Source organism: Bufo gargarizans, chromosome 2 (genome assembly GCF_014858855.1).
Source record: "Bufo gargarizans isolate SCDJY-AF-19 chromosome 2, ASM1485885v1, whole genome shotgun sequence".
Taxonomy (NCBI): Eukaryota; Metazoa; Chordata; class Amphibia; order Anura; family Bufonidae; genus Bufo; species Bufo gargarizans.
Window position 1 is genome coordinate 548,622,561 of NC_058081.1, and position 17,759 is coordinate 548,640,319.

The window sequence follows — 17,759 nt, forward strand, 5'->3', positions numbered from 1 at the left end:
TTTGTGCACTTCTCTCCCCTCATCCTAGAAAATGTTGGGGGTCACACCTCTCAGACTAAACTTTTGCTATGTCTATGAAATATCAAAAGTTTTTGTTAAAGTTAGTGACCCTTTAATAGTGAGATGTACTGACCAATAACTGACAATATGAATATAAATGTACAAAGAACAAGTCACAAGATAAGACTTCTTAAATGGGTTTTGCAGTATTTTGTTATTTTTGGCTTCATCCCTGCAATTAGTTGCTCAGTAGTACCTCTGGTACTTAAAGGAGCCTCTGGAACTAGTAGTGGACAAAGCTGGTTGCTGCAGTACCGTATGTCCACTACACAATGAATATATTGTGTTGTTTATGTGCCTACTTCCAGCACTCCCAAGCAGCTAAACAGCAGGATTGCCAATGTGATATGGATGGTCTATCCTGAGGATAAGCCATCAATAGCAGAATACTGGAAAAACCCCTTTAAAACAGGACCAACTTGTTGTTTCTAATAAACTTTAATATGTGAGATACCTTGGATCTTCTTATGTGGTCCCACCCTTCTAATCAGGCATACTGGGGACTCAGTTAACATATTGATAATGGAAAGGAGCACCCTCAGGCTTGGGTGTCTTAAGGCAGGGGTGCTATATGATTTGAATTAAAATGCCATTTGGGGTTGCAAAATGAATAGTATTGAACAAGATGCTTCTGTTGCCCTATCTCTTACACTTTCTTTCATTTTCTGTCAAACTCTCCTGTTTGTCTTAACAATGGCATGTTTAGATCCATAGATTGGTTTCTGGGGTTGCTAATATGGAAGGTTAAATCAGCAATATTGAAATTGGAAGATTGTTAACTGGAACAAACACATGGAGGTTTGGATGTTCCCAATCTCAAGTTGTATTATGTGGCGGCCAAGTTGAAATATTTACTGTTTTGGAATTTATTTACTAATATTAGGATATAATTTTTTGATCAACACTTAGGGGTTTATTCAATATTGCATCTTTTGCAGTCTGATCACTTCAGTAAATACCTTTTTTAAATCAAACAGACATATTTATGGTGGCCCACAAAATATTGAATTGGGTGAGAATGAGATGTGAGATTGTTGGTTCCTTACCTATGTCACCATTGTAGGATAATGATTTTTTAAAATGTAAATGTAATTCCGATGCAAAAACATTCTGGAAAAGGAGAAGGTTGTTTTTTCTTTCACAGGTATATAATGAAGATCTACAATTAGTTACCTTTCAAGACTCACAAAAATTTTTGGGACTCACGAAGGGACAAAAGTTTTATCATATTCAATTATTTTATGTAATTAACTAAGTTAAGAGTAATCTTAGGCTCTTGGTGTAGTCTTGCCCTTTAGTTCAAGATGTTATTAGGATTAATTCTGTTAAGGGGGCTACTTCTAAATTATAAGCACGGTTGCATTGTAGTCTATCCCTCCCTTAAAGGGAAATGGTATAAAGATGTACTCTCTTTACCTGAAGAGGGTTAGCGGAACATTTGTAAGCTACCAGCTAAATTTTTCCCAAATATTGATCATATATATTAAGTACTTTTCCACTGGTGCTTATGCTCCCTAATGATTATGCTGCAGTACCGCAGCAGTATCTCAAAACCTGCTGCTGACAAACATACAATATCAACCCCTTAATACAAAGTACTGTGCACTAGTATTGATCACGAATATTCGAATTGCGAATTTTTATTGCGAATATCGGCACTTCGAGAATTCACGAATATTTAGAATATAGTAATTTCGAATATTCGAGATTTTTTTTTTTAATAAGTACACATGATCCCTCCCTGCTTCTAGCTTGTGGGCCAATGAGAAGGCTGCAATATCTTTGACTTTAGGAGTAGTGTTGATTTAGAATTTTCGAAATGCAAATTTTTGTAATGCAAATTTTTGTAATATAATAATTCGCTATATTACTATATATTCTTGTTTTAGAATATTATGAATATTCTAAAAAACAAATATATAGCAATATAGTGAATATTCAGAAAAAAAGTAATATAGAGCAATTTAGCTAATATAGTGCTATAATATTCTTTGTCTAATAGTTATAATTTATTTTTTTCAAATATTCGCTATATTGCTATATATTCTTGTTTTAGATTATTATGAATATTCTAAAAAACTAATATATACACTTATTTAGAATATTATTTATTTATTTTTTTAAATCTGCACAATTGTTCCACTTTGGCATACTCCTCCCCGACAAGCGTCCCCGTCACCATGGGAACGCCTGTGGGTTAGAATATACCATCGGATCTGAGTTTTCATGATCTCATTGATTCTCATTATGAAAATTCACATTACGAAAATTCGCATCATGAAAATTCGCAATCAACACTACTCCTAACAAATATTCAAATTTACAAATATTCTACTAATATTCAACGAAATATTTGCAAAATATAGCGAATTTGAATATGACCCCTGCTGCTCATCACTACTGCACACTACCTTCTCCACCACTTGTCCTGTTAACCCACCAGAGATATACCACTGACAATCAATATAACAATCAAGGTTACCTTGCTATAGAATTTTCCTCTGTGGTACTTTCAGCTCCTATTCAAGGCTTGAAGACTTGAAGGTTTTTGGTGGATCGGGTATCTTTCTTCCACAGGAGTGCGCCCCGGCCGGTGGCGAAACTCAGTTTTTAAGTTTGAAAGCTCGTGCTCACGTGGAGCGACCTAGTGATGTCACTATCCGAGCTACGGATCTTTATATGTTTAATTTTCTATTTGCATGCTGCTTGCTTTATTTTATCTTATGGAAGTCTTCAAACACTTATATGGATAGGTAGGAGCTTCAACAGTTGAATCCTAACCAGACATCTATAGCATATTCCGTCTTTTTTTTAAAGAAGCTGGGCACTCACACTTATCTGGAGTAGGTGGTAATTTAATTCAATATAAAATGCACATGAAATGACATAAACTTTACATTTTAAAATGCATGTATTAACATAAAAAAAACTTAATATAAAGATAATAGTAGTCGGGCCAGACTTAAAAGGACTTTCGATCCACTAAAAACAGAAAGGCAATTGTATGACCAAATTAGTCCACCATATGACAAATTGAACTGATCGAAATACTTCATATAGTTCGTCCATCCGACTATTGTAAAATCGCAACCCTGAATATATACCACATGTGGTGAGTCTGTTTATCTATTATGTTTCCACAATGCTTGAAACAGGGAATTGTCCATAGTTGAATACCTTGGAACTTTAACCACACAATAGTGGTCTCAGTGCCAAATTGACAAGGACGTTTGAAAAATCGAGAGTCACACAAACAAATCGCTAAAACATTCCTCTGAATCGTATGCTATACTCACAAACAGCCTTTTGCACGGGCGGGATTTGGTGCGTGTTTATTTACTCACGTGAGTGCCGATGTAGATTGTCAGAGGCGGAAGTCGAAAATGTTGGTTCGTAAAGTGATATCATAAACAAATATTTTCTGTTAGTCAATATAATCATTGCCAGCATCTATTGTATGTGAATAGTTTCGTATTTGGTGCCAATACTTGTGCCGGTAGCTTCAAGACACAGATTACCACGGTCTTATTGGTTGCGATTTTCTTTATTTTCAATTGAAGGATCCATACCAAACGCATTTCATGACATTAGATGGTCCCTTCCTCAGTGGACCACTGGGGAAGGAACCATCTAATGTCCCGAAACGTGTTTGATCAGTTCATTTTGTCATATGGTGGACTAGTTTTGTCATACAATTGCCTTTCTGTTTTTGGTGGATCGAAATTCTTTTTAAGTCTGGCCAGACTACTATTATCTTTATATTAATGGCTTTTTTATGTTAATGCAGGCATTTTAAAATGATTCTGTCACCAAGTTTTAGGCTATAGAGATACGGACATGCACAGCTAGATCGCCGCTAGCATGTCCGCAATATACCTGTCCTATAGGGCTGTGTGCTTTTATTTTCTTTTAAAGGATTTTAGAAATATGTAAATTTGTCTTGTAAGGTGCCCAGGGGGCTGTACGAACCTTCCTGGTGCCCAGCCACGCCCGCCTGTGAAGGAGACCAGCACCGCCTATGTCCTCCAAATCTCCTCCTTTTGTCACCGATAGATTGCTGTAATTTCACGATGTGCGAGCTCGCGCATGCGCAGTGCCTGTATAGTGTTCCTTCCCTGTGCTGGCATCAGCCTCAGGGAAGGAACTGTGCATGCACAAGCTCGCGCATCACAAGATTACGGCAATCTATCGGTGACAAAAGGAGGAGATTCAGAGGACATAGGCGGTGCTGGGCTCCTTTACAGGCGGGTGTGGCTGGGCACGTGCTAGCAGCGCTCTAGCTGTGCATGTCCGTATCTCTATAGCCTAAAACTTGGTGACAGAATCCCTTTAATTACCACCTACTCCAGATAAGTGTGAGTGCCCAGCTTCTTTTTACATGTTTTGCTTATACTATAGATTGGGTGAATGTGTTTGCTGTGAGCACCCCTCTTTGGAATTAGATGCGGTAGTGCTACCATTTATACCCCCTTTTTACATATTCTGTCATTTTGCCATAAGATCAGGCACAAGGGATTTTGAACTAGCCAATCCTTTTGTTGTCAGGAGATAAGCTGTTGCCAGATGTGTCTCTCTTCCTATACACTACATATTAATGGATATTTTGGCTGGGAGGATCGGGAGAGATAGCAATCTGCCGAATGATCATTCAGCATTAGGGCAGCTAAAATATGCTCTAGAATTCCTTCAAATAAAGTTTGTTCAAAGACTTTTTATTTAAAGGGGTTGTCCGAGTTTTTTTTTTTTTTGTTCTTTCTATGTTCCTAACTAAGAAAATGTAACAGCTTTCCAATTCACTCACTTTATCTGCAGTGGCTGGTTTCTCCGATTTCACTGAGGGTCACATGACCTGTGATGTCAGCTTCTCTCCCTGCTCTGATAAAGGTCGTTTACAAGCCTGTAAACGAGACGTCACTGTGCTGTCCACGCCCCCCTTCACTGCCGTCTACTCTCTGCTAGTATTCTTAACCCCTTCAGCTGCACAGACTGAAGGTAGGCAGCTAGCAGGCAGTGACAATTCTGGGAACTGGAGCTGATATACTAGAGAGAGCATTGCACAAGAAGGAAAGGGGAAGATCCTGTGTGTATTAGCAATGTCATTATACAGGTGGGACATGTAGTCCTACACATGCAACATGCTGCAGAGTCTCCGAGCAGGCAGACATGTCACTCAGGGCAGCACTTGTATTCACTCTCTTAGCAGTGTCATTATACAGCTGGGACTTGTAGTCCTACACATACAACATGCTGCAGAGTCTCCCAGCAGGCAGACATGTCACTCAGGGCAGCACTTGTATTCACTCCCTTAGCAGTGTCATTATACATCTGGGACTTGTAGTCCTACACATACAACATGCTGCAGAGTCCCCCAGCAGACATGTCACCAAGGCAGCTCTTGTATCCACTCCCTTAGCAGTGTCATTATACAGCTGGGACTTGTAGTCCTACACATACAACATGCTGCAGAGTCTCCCAGCAGGCAGACATGTCACTCAGGGCAGCACTTGTATTCACTCACTTAGCAGAGCAGGGGGAGGGGCAGAGATTGTTTTTATTGCATGTAAACAAAGGGCCAGAAAAGAACCAGGGAAATGAGGAAAAAAAAAAAAAAAAATATATATATATATATATATATATATATATATATATATATATATATATATATTTTGCATAAAACTTGCTTAGCTCAGTTATATATCAGATTTTCAGTGCTATATTCTTTTTTTTCATAACTCGGACAACCCCTTGAATTTTTTTGGTATTGTTAATCATGTGCTATTGCTTGGCACATATTAATTTTACTGACAAAATAAAGGCTATGTTTTAGTGTCATAATAAAATAACACAAAAATAGATTTAAAGATCATTATAGATATTCATGAAATAACTGTACCTTTACAAACTTACCTACACACTCATGTGCATTGCTTGGTGTTGCTCTTTGCCAAGGCCTGTCGTAATAAAATGGCTTGCAGGCATCACATTCTGGACCAATGGTATTATGTTGACAGTCACATACAAATCCCTCTTTACTGGGTACACAGCGTGATGCATGACCATTACATTTACACCTTCCTCCAACCTGGAATTCAGAAACCCCATAGAAAGCAGTCTTCTTTCGGATTCCCATTTTCTTTCCATGGTGAAGTCTACTGAAGACCACACGGATATCTGTAGCTGTCACCCAATCTTGCAGAACAGGACTGTATTCAAATTTACGTGCTGAAGGGCGACCTGCTAATGGCATAAAGGCTACAAGTCCTTTAGTAAGGGGTTTGACTCCTGTTTGAAAATCAGTGCAAGTGGCTTCATGCTGCATGGGTTTTGTAATAGAACCAGTGGTTGCCAGGTCATAAACACGACGGCAATGAGTAGAATAAAACTGGAAAGGGATCCATGTTTTGCCGTGGTCCATAGATTTATAGATTGCCATAGAGTCAGGACGAGGAGAGCAGAAACGCAAGCTAACATAAACAAGTTCAAATCTCCGTCCAAGAGGTAAAGTCAATGTAACATTCTGTGGATATGTTATACCGCTTTCTGACCTCCAGCATGTTTGAGCATCCGTGTCGGTCATGTATGATGGTGGATAGGAAGTTTCAGTCTTCTGATCACATAGCTGACATCGTCGTGATGTCACATTTGTAGCATCTAGAAATGAGCAGAGTTTTTGCGGTGTACGTCCACAAGTGTTGGTTGCAGTTACCTCTTTCTCAAGAGCAACATTGATAAAATCTGGGATACAGTATTTTGGCCTTTGTTTGGCATCATAACATGGGCCATCCTGAGACCCACGGTGAGTTGTAGCTTTATTTGAATTGTTCTCCTGACCCTTGGGCACTGGGCACAGCAAGGAGATTATATAAAAAGGAATTAAACCCCACAAAATTCGAGGCATGACAGAGCAATCAAGATGTTGGAAGCATTACCTTTGAGATAAAGAAATAAAGTATAAATATACAAGAAAGTAATCCTATGTGCAGTACAATATATATATATATATATATAGTACAGATAAAAAGTTTGGACACACCTTCTCATTCAAAGAGTTTTCTTTATTTTCATGACTATGAAAATTCTAGATTCACACTGAAGGCATGAAAACTATGAATTAACACATGTGGAATTATATACATAACAAAAACGTGTGAAACAACTGAAAATATGTCATACTCTAGGTTCTTCAAAGTAGCCACCTTTTGCTTTGATTACTGCTTTGCACACTCTTGGCATTCTCTTGTTGAGCTTCAAGAGGTAGTCACCTGAAATGGTTTTCACTTCACAGGTGTGCCCTGTAAGGTTTAATAAGTGGGATTTCTTGCCTTATAAATGGGCTTGGGACCATCAGTTGCGTTGTGGAGAAGTCAGGTGGATACACAGATGATAGTCCTACTGAATAGACTGCTAGAATTTGTATTATGGCAAGAAAAAAGCAGCTAAGTAAAGAAAAACGAGTGGCCATCATTACTTTAAGAAATGAAGGTCAATCAGTCCAAAAAATTGGGAAAACTTTAAAAGTGTCCCCAAGTGCAGTCACAAAAACCATCAAGCACTACAAAGAAACTGGCTCACATGCGGACCGCCCCAGGAAAGGAAGACCAAGAGTCACCTCTGCTGCGGAGGATAAGTTCATCCGAGTCACCAGCCTCAGAAATCGCAGGTTAACAGCAGCTGAGATTAGAGACCAGGTCAATGCCACATAGAGTTCTAGCAGCAGACACATCTCTAGAACAACTGTTAAGAGGAGACTGTGTGAATCAGGCCTTCATGGTAAAATATCTGCTAGGAAACCACTGCTAAGGACAGGCAACAAGCAGAACAGACTTGTTTGGGCTAAAGAACACAAGGAATGGGCATTAGACCAGTGGAAATCTGTGCTTTGGTCTTATGAGTCCAAATTTGAGATCTTTGGTTCCAACCACTGTGTCTTTGTGCGACGCAGAAAAGGTGAACAGATGGACTCTACATGCCTGGTTCCCACCGTGAAGCATGGAGGAGGAGGTGTGATGGTGTGGGGGTGCTTTGCTGGTGACACTGTTGGGAATTTATTAAAAATTGAAGGCATACTGAACCAGCATGGCTACCACAGCAGCTTGCCGCGTCATGCTATTCCATCCGGTTTGCGTTTAGTTGGACAATCATTTATTTTTCAACAGGACAATGACCCCAAACACACCTCCAAGCTGTGTAAGGGCTATTTGACCATGAAGGAGTGTGATGGGGTGCTGCGCCAGATGACCTTGCCTCCACAGTCACCGGACCTAAACCCAATTGAGATGGTTTGGGGTGAGCTGGACTGCAGAGTGAAGGCAAAAGGGTCAACAAGTGCTAAGCATCTCTGGGAACTCCTTCAAGACTGTTGGAACACCATTTCAGGTGACTACCTCTTGAAGCTCATCAAGAGAATGCCAAGAGTGTGCAAAGCAGTAATCAAAGCAAAAGGTGGCTACTTTGAAGAACCTAGAATATGACATATTTTCAGTTGTTTCACACATTTTTGTTATGTATATAATTCCACATGTGTTAATTCATAGTTTTGATGCCTTCAGTGTGAAGCTACAATTTTCATAGTCATGAAAATAAAGAAAACTCTTTGAATGAGAAGGTGTGTCAAAACCTTTGGTCTGTACTGTATATAGATAAAATATACACTGGCATTCAGAAATGGCTTGGATCTCATGGTTTGATACCATGGGTAACTCTGACAAGGGTGCTACCCGATCCACTAAGATAAGCTTGTTTAACATTTCCTGCAATTTATCAAATCTCCTCTAAAACCACAAGGGAAGGATATACCTTCAAAATATTCTAAACGAGTAATTACAGGGAAAGCATAAGAGAAAGGAAACTATTTGTCAGTTTAATTCTCAAACGAGCACAATTACTGAGGCATGACAATATCTGCGCCAAACATCTCTTAAGTGTCTACTAATAATGCATGTACTGTACACATTAGAATGTCTTTGATGTGTCAATGATCTAGACTGATTAAAAAGCTGATGACATTTTAAGGCTGTGCCATACCAGTGTCATAGCTTCCGTTCATAACGGAAGACGTGATACTGTGATAGAGTCATCCTATGATGGATTCAGTTATTGGAGGTCATTTACAAAAGCTTTTTGCCATTAAAATTTTACATAACAGTAATTTTGCAACTTTTTATGTTTTCTGCCTATGCCACTTAACTGGTTTCCCCAAAAAATGCATACAATAGTACATACAATTTCACACCATAGGTTTTATCAGCTTTTGGGTAGCTGTTGCATTTCACAAGCCAAAGATGTGCATGTTGCATTTTTTTTATTCCTGTTTAAAAGAAGAAGATGAATAACCCATGATTGTGACTTGTCATTGTTGTCAGCTACGTCCATATAGGCATGTTCATAAATTTAGAGGGTTTGGCCCATCTGGACATTCATGGCATATCACCTAAGATATTTCATCAACGTCAGATAGGTGTGGTTTTCACCTCTGGGACCTACTCCTATCTAGAGAACGGGGCCTCAGAAGTGAAGGAGAGCACACTTTGCATATGCGGTTTGCTCTCTCTTCAGCTCTAAGGGAGTTCAGAAAATAGTCAAGCTATTTTTGGAAGTCTTATAGCAGTAAATGGAGAGCATGCTGTGCAAGCACGGCCATTTTTCCTTTCTCCATGATGGGACTTCCAAAGACAACCAAGCCAGCACTCAGCTATGTTTATAACTCCTATTGTGATGAATAGACGGGGGGCTGCATATCACCAGCTGCTCCTTCTTCACAGCGGGGGCCCCAGTTCTAAAGATAGGAGTGGGACCTAAATGTGGGACCCACACCTATATGACATTGGGGGCATACCATAGCAATATGCCACCAATGTCCCAGATGGGAATACACCTTTAATATATTTCCAGTTATGAACTCCACAGACAGACAATGCAACCTGAAAATGAAGTGGTCGAATATTACATATAACCATGATGCTACTGTATATTAAATATCTCACAATAAGAACTTTTTATACACATCTACAGTAGCAGATATATATATATATATATATATATATATATATATATACATCCATATACAATTTCATTAGCATGTGTGCCATGCAATTACCTATTTACTAAGGGCTTTGTGAAAATGCCGGGAACATTGTTTGTCTGTCTTTTCCACTTTACTGCTAACACTAAGCATTATCTACATGGCTTATCTAATTTTCTTTGCACCATTTTGTTGTGTTTTTCACATCACTTGCAAACACAAATAACATGTATATTCGCAGATTGGTGTGAAATTTACTGGCCCCTTATTAAAGGAGCGTAAGTGTGAGAATGGGTAGGGAGTAGTGTTGCAAACTCACTAAGTACAATAATGTTATCTGACACCCATGTCATGACGAGATCCTGTCTTATAACAGTTCTCCAAGACTCTATTGCTCATGAAGTACAGACCTCCTGTCAACCTTAATGCAATGTGACAGCAATTGAAGAGATGACTTTCATTATAACATAATAGCATACACATAAAATGCCTCATTAAGCTTAGTAACAGTAACTGTACTAATCATAACTTTCACTTATTTACTAAAATGTGTAAATTAGATGATTTTATAGACTTTTGTTTTTTCATTGGATAATACATTTACAAATTACCATGTATCTACCAATTTCCTGTAGAAAAGTTATAAATGGACCGGAAGTACACATGCACGACTTGCTGCTTCATCAAAACGGGGAAACAGGACCCCCACTTCTCAGTATCATGGAGGTCCCAGCAGTCAGACCTCCCGTGATCAGCTAGTTATCCCCTATGCTGTGGATAGGGGAAATGTTTAAGTAGAATAAGAAGTAATCTGAGGGCTGTGTTTGTTTACTGTAGTTGCCTGGGACTGCTCGCAGCTTAGCTCCGATAAGCAGAGTTTTTCCGCACACCTTGCCCCCGGTAGCGGTTTTAAACCACCAACCTGTGATCTTCAGTGCTGCCTCCCATTGAAAACAATGAGAGGCAGATATCATGTGTCCACAAACTGAATTTTGGTGCAGTGTCTGCGGCAAAGTTCTGCCAGCAAAAAAAGCCATGTGAACAGGCCCAAAAACGCTAAATGACAGCAAATATACTTAGGAGAAGTTTCACACAAATATAAACCTTCATATAAAGAACACAGACTCAAAATATACCCATAATTGTAAGTATAATGTAACCTCTTTGAAATTCTGATATCATAGAAGATGCTTCAGTATTTTGAATACTCTCCACACAATACAGCAGTGATTTTTTGGGGATGTATGACTTTTTGATAAATATTTAACAAAATGTTTTTTTTGGGGAGGCAAAGCAACCAAAAAATGGCAATTCGGGCATTTTCACTTTTTCTATGATGGCGTTCAACATACAGGATGAATACTTTTATATTTTGATAGTTCAGGCATTTTGAGGTGTGGCGATACAAATTATGGTGTGGTGTGAACGTATCTGTTTCTTTACCCTCAGAGCCCTGTTGTTTTCCCATGAACAACTTTTATCAACTATCCACATGATAAGTGATAAACACATAATCACTGAGGGTCCCCAATGCTCACCAGAATCAGATCTGAGTCCACCATGTGAATGGATCGATAGTGCACATTTGTGACTACCACTCCATCCAATGTCTACGGACCTGACAGAGAGTATCCCTTTAAATGCTATTTTTCTTATAGACTACAGCAACTAACACTTTGACCTCAATGTCCTTACAGAGACCTCGTTGCTTAGGGGGGGAAAAAGTGCATTGCCTCCGAGTCTTGAGTGCTGAAAGAACATCTTGAAGCAACAGCAAGAGATTTAATCATGTAAGGTGGATTATCTTGCCACATCCTGGGAAAGTTTACCAACAAACAATACAGGAGCGTTTCATTGACAGCTCTTTCCTCCATCCCCAGCCCTGCAATTAATTTGTTAGGAATCTGGCAATGTGCGTTCTTTGTGCAGCGTGTAGATAGGGGTATAATTGCCATGTGATGACAGACATAAAGCCTCTCTTCATGGAGCAGGCACGGACAGAATTAGTCCAGTTGTAGAGGCGTAAGGGCAGCAATAACTATCCTTTTAACGTTTTCTTTCTAGCAGCAGGATGAGAGTGTAAACTCCACATGTTGCTTCCCTGTTCCAGTATTCCTACCAGCTTTCAGCAGATTGTTCTTTATATTGCTTATCTTTTCTTTTAATATTATTTATGGGATTACATAAACTAATGTCTTTTAAATGATTCCAAGCTGTTGGAATCACAGTTGAAAAATTGTGTGTGTGGTATTATTATTAGTCTATGTATAAATTACGTTGCAGAGTTAACGACATGGGTTTTATGTAATAGGCGTAATTCTGCAAAAAAATTTTATCTTAAATTTAATCTTTAAGAATCCATTGTTTTTAGGCTGCATGCACGCTTTTGGTAAAGCTTCTGCACTGCCATTTTCAAGTCTAAACCCTGTCAGCTAAAAAAATTCTAAATGGGGTGGAAATGGAAAAAATGCTATTCGGCCATTGTTTTATGGGTTTTGTTTTAAGGGCATTTCCTACACAATAAAAATGACATGTTAACTTCATTTTGCTGGCTAGTATGAGCACATTAATATCCATTTTTTCATAGTTTTTCTAGTGTTTTAATACTTAAAGATACTCCCAATTTTATTTTATTTTTTTGACCTGTTAGAAAGGTACATGGTATAATCTGTAGTAAAGGTGATCTTCTTACCAGTGACTATATTTGCGATATAACCTCCCTACTGATCCTCAGCTGTGTCATGTGACACAGGACAGGAAGTCAGTTTCTCTTTTCATTCCTATGAGACTGACATTGAGGCTCCCATAGAAATACATATACACTCACTTACAGTGGTTAATTATGACCACAGCATCTGAGAGAGCTTTTCTAGGGAGCGCTGCTCTCCCAGGGCCCGAGTGGCTCCCTCTTGCCAAGATTGAGGGAGCCATTCATTTGCTGTTGCAGTCTTGGGCCTTCTAAATGCTTCAAGGCCTGACACAGCTATGTGCCCATGGAGTCCTAACTGTGGCAGGGTTCGATAGGAACATGGCAATTCCCCCATTGGCTGCAATGGTAATTCTTTGCAGTCTATGGAAGAAGTAATCTTAGGATCGTATGTTAAAGTCCACTAAGGGGACTTTAAGAGAGAGAAAAAAGTAAAAAAAAGGCTACAGTTTTAAAAAATATAAAAAAAATATATAAAAGCTAAAAGCTCCCTATAATAAAAATAAACAATAAAAAAAAGATAGCCCACACATCTAAAATATGAATGTATTTATCACATACTTTCAATGTCGTAACGGGAAAAAAATGGCCTATTCGCAGTTTTTTAGTTGCTTCATCTTAAAAACCAGTGAATAAAAAGTGATCAAAAAGTCATACACATTCCAAAAAGGTATAAATAAAACTACAGATCGCCCCACAAAAAACAAGCCCTCCCACAGCTCCATAGACATAAATATAAAGACTTTATGGGGGTCAGAATATGGCATAGAAGAGAATAATTACTGCAGCACTCTCTGTCTTCAGTCATATATGGTTTATTCACCAACCGTGCGACGTTTCTATTTCACTCTTTTTCAAGCATATATATATGGAATCGAAATGTTGCATGGTTGGTGAATAAACCATATATGACTGAAGACAGAGAGTGCTGCAGTAAACCCATCGGGCTTGAACCTAACATCGCTGGCGCCGCCACCAATGGGACAGATTTTTTTAATACATCCAGTGAGTAGTGCTGTTTTCTTATCTAAATAAACTGTGGGTCAGAATATGGCTACACAAAGAAAAAAAAAATTCATAGTTTTTAGATTTTTTTTAAGTATTAAAACATAAGAAAAACTATATGAATGTGGTATATTTGCAATTGGACTGAAATGATGAATAAAGGGAACAGGTCATTTTTATCGGATAGAGAACACCGTAAAAAAGATCCATGAAACTATGACAAAAGCACATTTTTTTTCGAATTACATCTCATTTGGAATTTTTTTCCCTGCTTAACTTTACATTGTTTTCAATATTTAATGGTGCTTTTTGAAAGTACAACTTGTCCTGCAAAAACAAGCCCTCATACAGATTTGTGAATGGGAAAAAAAAATGGATCTGGGAGGTGAAAAGGAAAAAAGGAAAATGCGAAAATGGGAAATCACAGGGTTTTGAAGGGATTAATAAAATATCTGGCCACATAAAAGGCATTTAAATAGCAGATAAAACACTACAAAAAACATTAAGGAACAGGGACTTTTTCCGAAAATAATTGTGGATGAAACCCCCCTCAGGGTTTCAGTGGGCTGTGAAGTGGGCACATTTTAGCATCATCCCTCTGTTCTACTGAACTGAAACCACAGGATCCTATGGTGATTTCAGATCAGTTAAGTAGAAGCGCTGGAGGTTTGGACATTTCAGCCATAATAGGGATTCAAAAATCTGTGCAGCATGTGTTAAAAAGTGCTTCCTGAGGAAATGGATGTGTTAATACCTCCATATACAAAAATTCCTTTTTTTCCCATGATATGTTTATTTCAAATGAACACGTATTTTAAAGCTTTGCGGACTAATGCAGAAAGTGTATACATCTGACAAAGGAATATGTGTAAGATAATAAATCTTTTTTTTTTTTTTAAATCCACCTTAACAGAGGAGTAGGAAGCTGGTAAGTAAGCGAAAATGTGAGACACTTTGCAGTTTATACAGTTTGTTTAAACTGAAAGATCAGCAGTGAAACCACCACATGTTTATAGTGAGAGCTACTTTATAAAGTAGGGGAGCCTGACCGCCGATTCTCACATGCTGACCACCTTCTTTTTTATGTTTTAAGGTGAAATTGTGCAGAAATTTTAAATTGTGTAAATCACGGAAGGTCACTTTACGACTACATTAAAATATTGACGATAATTCACTAATATTTGTCTAACTCTCCGCGATCATTTTGAATTGCCAGCAAACCTGTAGGAGTAGAATGTAAATGAAGGGTCCAATATATATGTTCTCTGATGAAGAATTTGTAAAAACTAAAGTATACATACACATGTGTGATATTATTAACACTTTGTTGAACAGCTGTAGTTTGAAAAATATCTGAGAATATGTTCAAGATGCTTTAGAGGATATGGCACATTCGACTATTCACCAGATGGTTTTATAAAGATGAAGTTCATGCATGGAATTCTTTAGACTGAAGCACATGATGCATAAAAGATTCCCTTCAACCCTTATGTTTTTAAGGATCATTGATGATGGGAAAAGCAAAATAACCATTTTCTAGACCTCAGAAGCTTTGTTTCACAGAGGAAATGCTTGACAGTTAGTTTATATTTTTATTATTATTACATCCTAGCTTTGATCAATGCAACTGAACTGAAGCTTTGAGAATGGTCTACTAATGATAAATGTGTATTTTTGCATATGTTCCATTATTTTCATATTTAAAGTAGAATGATCCATCAAGTTGCAATTTAAATTGGTTCCGGGCCAACCATTGTCATTTGAAAATATCGTAACCTGAGATCATACCTAGATCATAAAAAGTAATGGGCTTTTCTGGCCATTTGCCATCTTTGAAAATAGCCTCCAAATGGTGCAAAATAATAAAACAAGTCATATTCATTAGATCAGGGGTGCACAACCTTTTTTGGTCTGGGGGCCGCATTGTCACATTGCTCTATTTCAAGGGGCCACAAATAAAAAAATGTTGATCGGTGCTCATCTGCCTATTACACAAGTCAGTGCAAAGTGACTAGGGAGGAGCGATCGCTGCCACAGTCGTGCTGCAGATAATAGGACATTTTTCATTCTGACAAAATATGCAAATCAGCCAACAAATGAGCAATTCCTTGTGTATCGACTGATCAGCTGCACGATTATACCAGCCAGATATAAGATATGAGTGCTCCTATGAACACTTGTTCCCAGTAATTGTCCCAAATATCGTGCTGCAGAATAACCCCTGAAACCGAAGAGTTATACTTACCTGCTCCCCGTCTCTCCGGTTCTTCGAACTGCCTCCGCTGTTTACACCTGGCAGTGCATGGACATGGTCATACACCACTCCAGACAATGACTGGCTTAGGCGGTGATGTGGCCACAAGCAGCGTGTCACTGCTGAAGCCTGTCATTGACTGGAGCCGTACAAGTGACCATGGCCATGCACTGACAGGTGTAAATAGAGAAGGAACCGGAAGATGGAGGCAGCGGGGGCAGCGCAGAGGACCAGAGCGGAGTAGAGCAGGTAATTATGAATTTTCTATTTCAGAAGCCATGCTCCAGGAACTTGTTAAAAATCATTTTTACCAGAAAAGTGGGGACATTTCCTTCCATTCTGCCTCCGATTTATAAATCAGCGTTTTCCTTCACTGCAGAGGACAGAGCTCACTGGTTACTACCATCTCCTGCCAATCCAGGTATAGGCGCCCTGCAGTAACCAGTCGCCTATTGGTTAACACTTGAATGACCAGCCCTGAAAAGGCCTTAAGGACCAGACACTTTTTTGTGATTTAGCGTGCGTGGTGGTTCAAATGGTTGTAACTATCTTATTTGTTGGACTACCAAAATAATTTTTGCAACAATTTTTATTTGGGGGAAACTGTACAAATAGAGAACTAATTATTATAATTAGTTCTCTATTTTGCGTAGGCCGTTTTGCTATATAATATGAAAAGTTTCCCGTGAATGGGGCGGTAATGGTGACGGTTTTGATTGGTGTGGGTGTTTTTTCTTTTATGTATAATTTTTTTACCTTAATATATTTTTGCTACATAATATGTCCCCCAAGAGGTCATAAAAAGACCTTGGGGCGCACTGTCACTTTTTTAAATTTAGCACTTTTTCATAAAAAGACTGTGGTGGGACTGAACACTCTTTTATTAAGAACTTTTTCCTTTTTATATTTTATTTTTTAATTTATTTAGTTTTCACATTTTTTTTAATCATTTTTTTTTACTTTTTTATATATTTTTTTACCACATAATTTGTCCCCAAGAGGTCACTAAAAGACCTTTGGGAGACAATAAGTGACTTTTTTTTGTACTATTACCATTGCAACTGGAGCATCCAAAAGGAGCCCCAGTTACAGGGAAACCAGCCTGCTGCGGAGGCTTTGCACCAGGGCAGCGCTCCTCTGTTCCGGAGACACCCAGCGATCACGTGATCGCTGGGTCCACACTGCAGAGTGCTCATAGTGGAGAAGGCAGAAGTGCTAATAAAGCGCTTCTGTCTTCTCCTCAGCTTCACCGCTCTCACTAATAGCCGGAGATCCTTTCCGCTCCTGCTACAGTGCAGGAGCAAAACCTGTGATCCATCTGCTTTGCGGCGCTCTGTGCAGAAACACAGCTGATTGCAGGATCAGCTGTGTTTCTGCCCAGCAGGGCGGGGGCCGCAAACCATGGCTCTAGGGGCCGCATGCGGCCCACTGGCCGCAGGTTGTGCACCCCTGCATTAGATGGAGTGAATTTCCTAAAATTAAAAATTCGATTCAGGTACAAATCTATTTTACCCAACTCAAAAGTGTTTCAAATCTCTGGAAAAGCTCACTATTTCTCTCCTGAACTGAATCTAAAGAAATTCTGATTCTACCAAATCAGAATTTTTTCACAAATTTAAGGTGAATTTCAATTCACAAATCGATTTGGTCATTTCTAATATTCACCTTTCCACTCCAGAAAGAGTTGATGGAAGCTTTAAATCCCTTTCTAG

At 38.8% G+C, this 17,759-nt stretch overlaps 1 protein-coding gene across 1 annotated transcript in view; it reads right to left on the reverse strand.

Annotated features, from left to right (window-relative positions):
* The window catches only part of LOC122926662 (netrin-1-like), a 143,207-nt gene that overhangs the window by 40,176 nt on the left and 85,272 nt on the right, over positions 1–17,759 (reverse strand). Inside the window, exon 3 of the mRNA XM_044278106.1 lies at positions 5,968–6,989. Within this exon, the coding sequence (XP_044134041.1) occupies positions 5,968–6,958 (991 nt within the window). The 5' untranslated portion in view covers positions 6,959–6,989. The remainder of the gene's footprint in view (positions 1–5,967; positions 6,990–17,759) is intronic.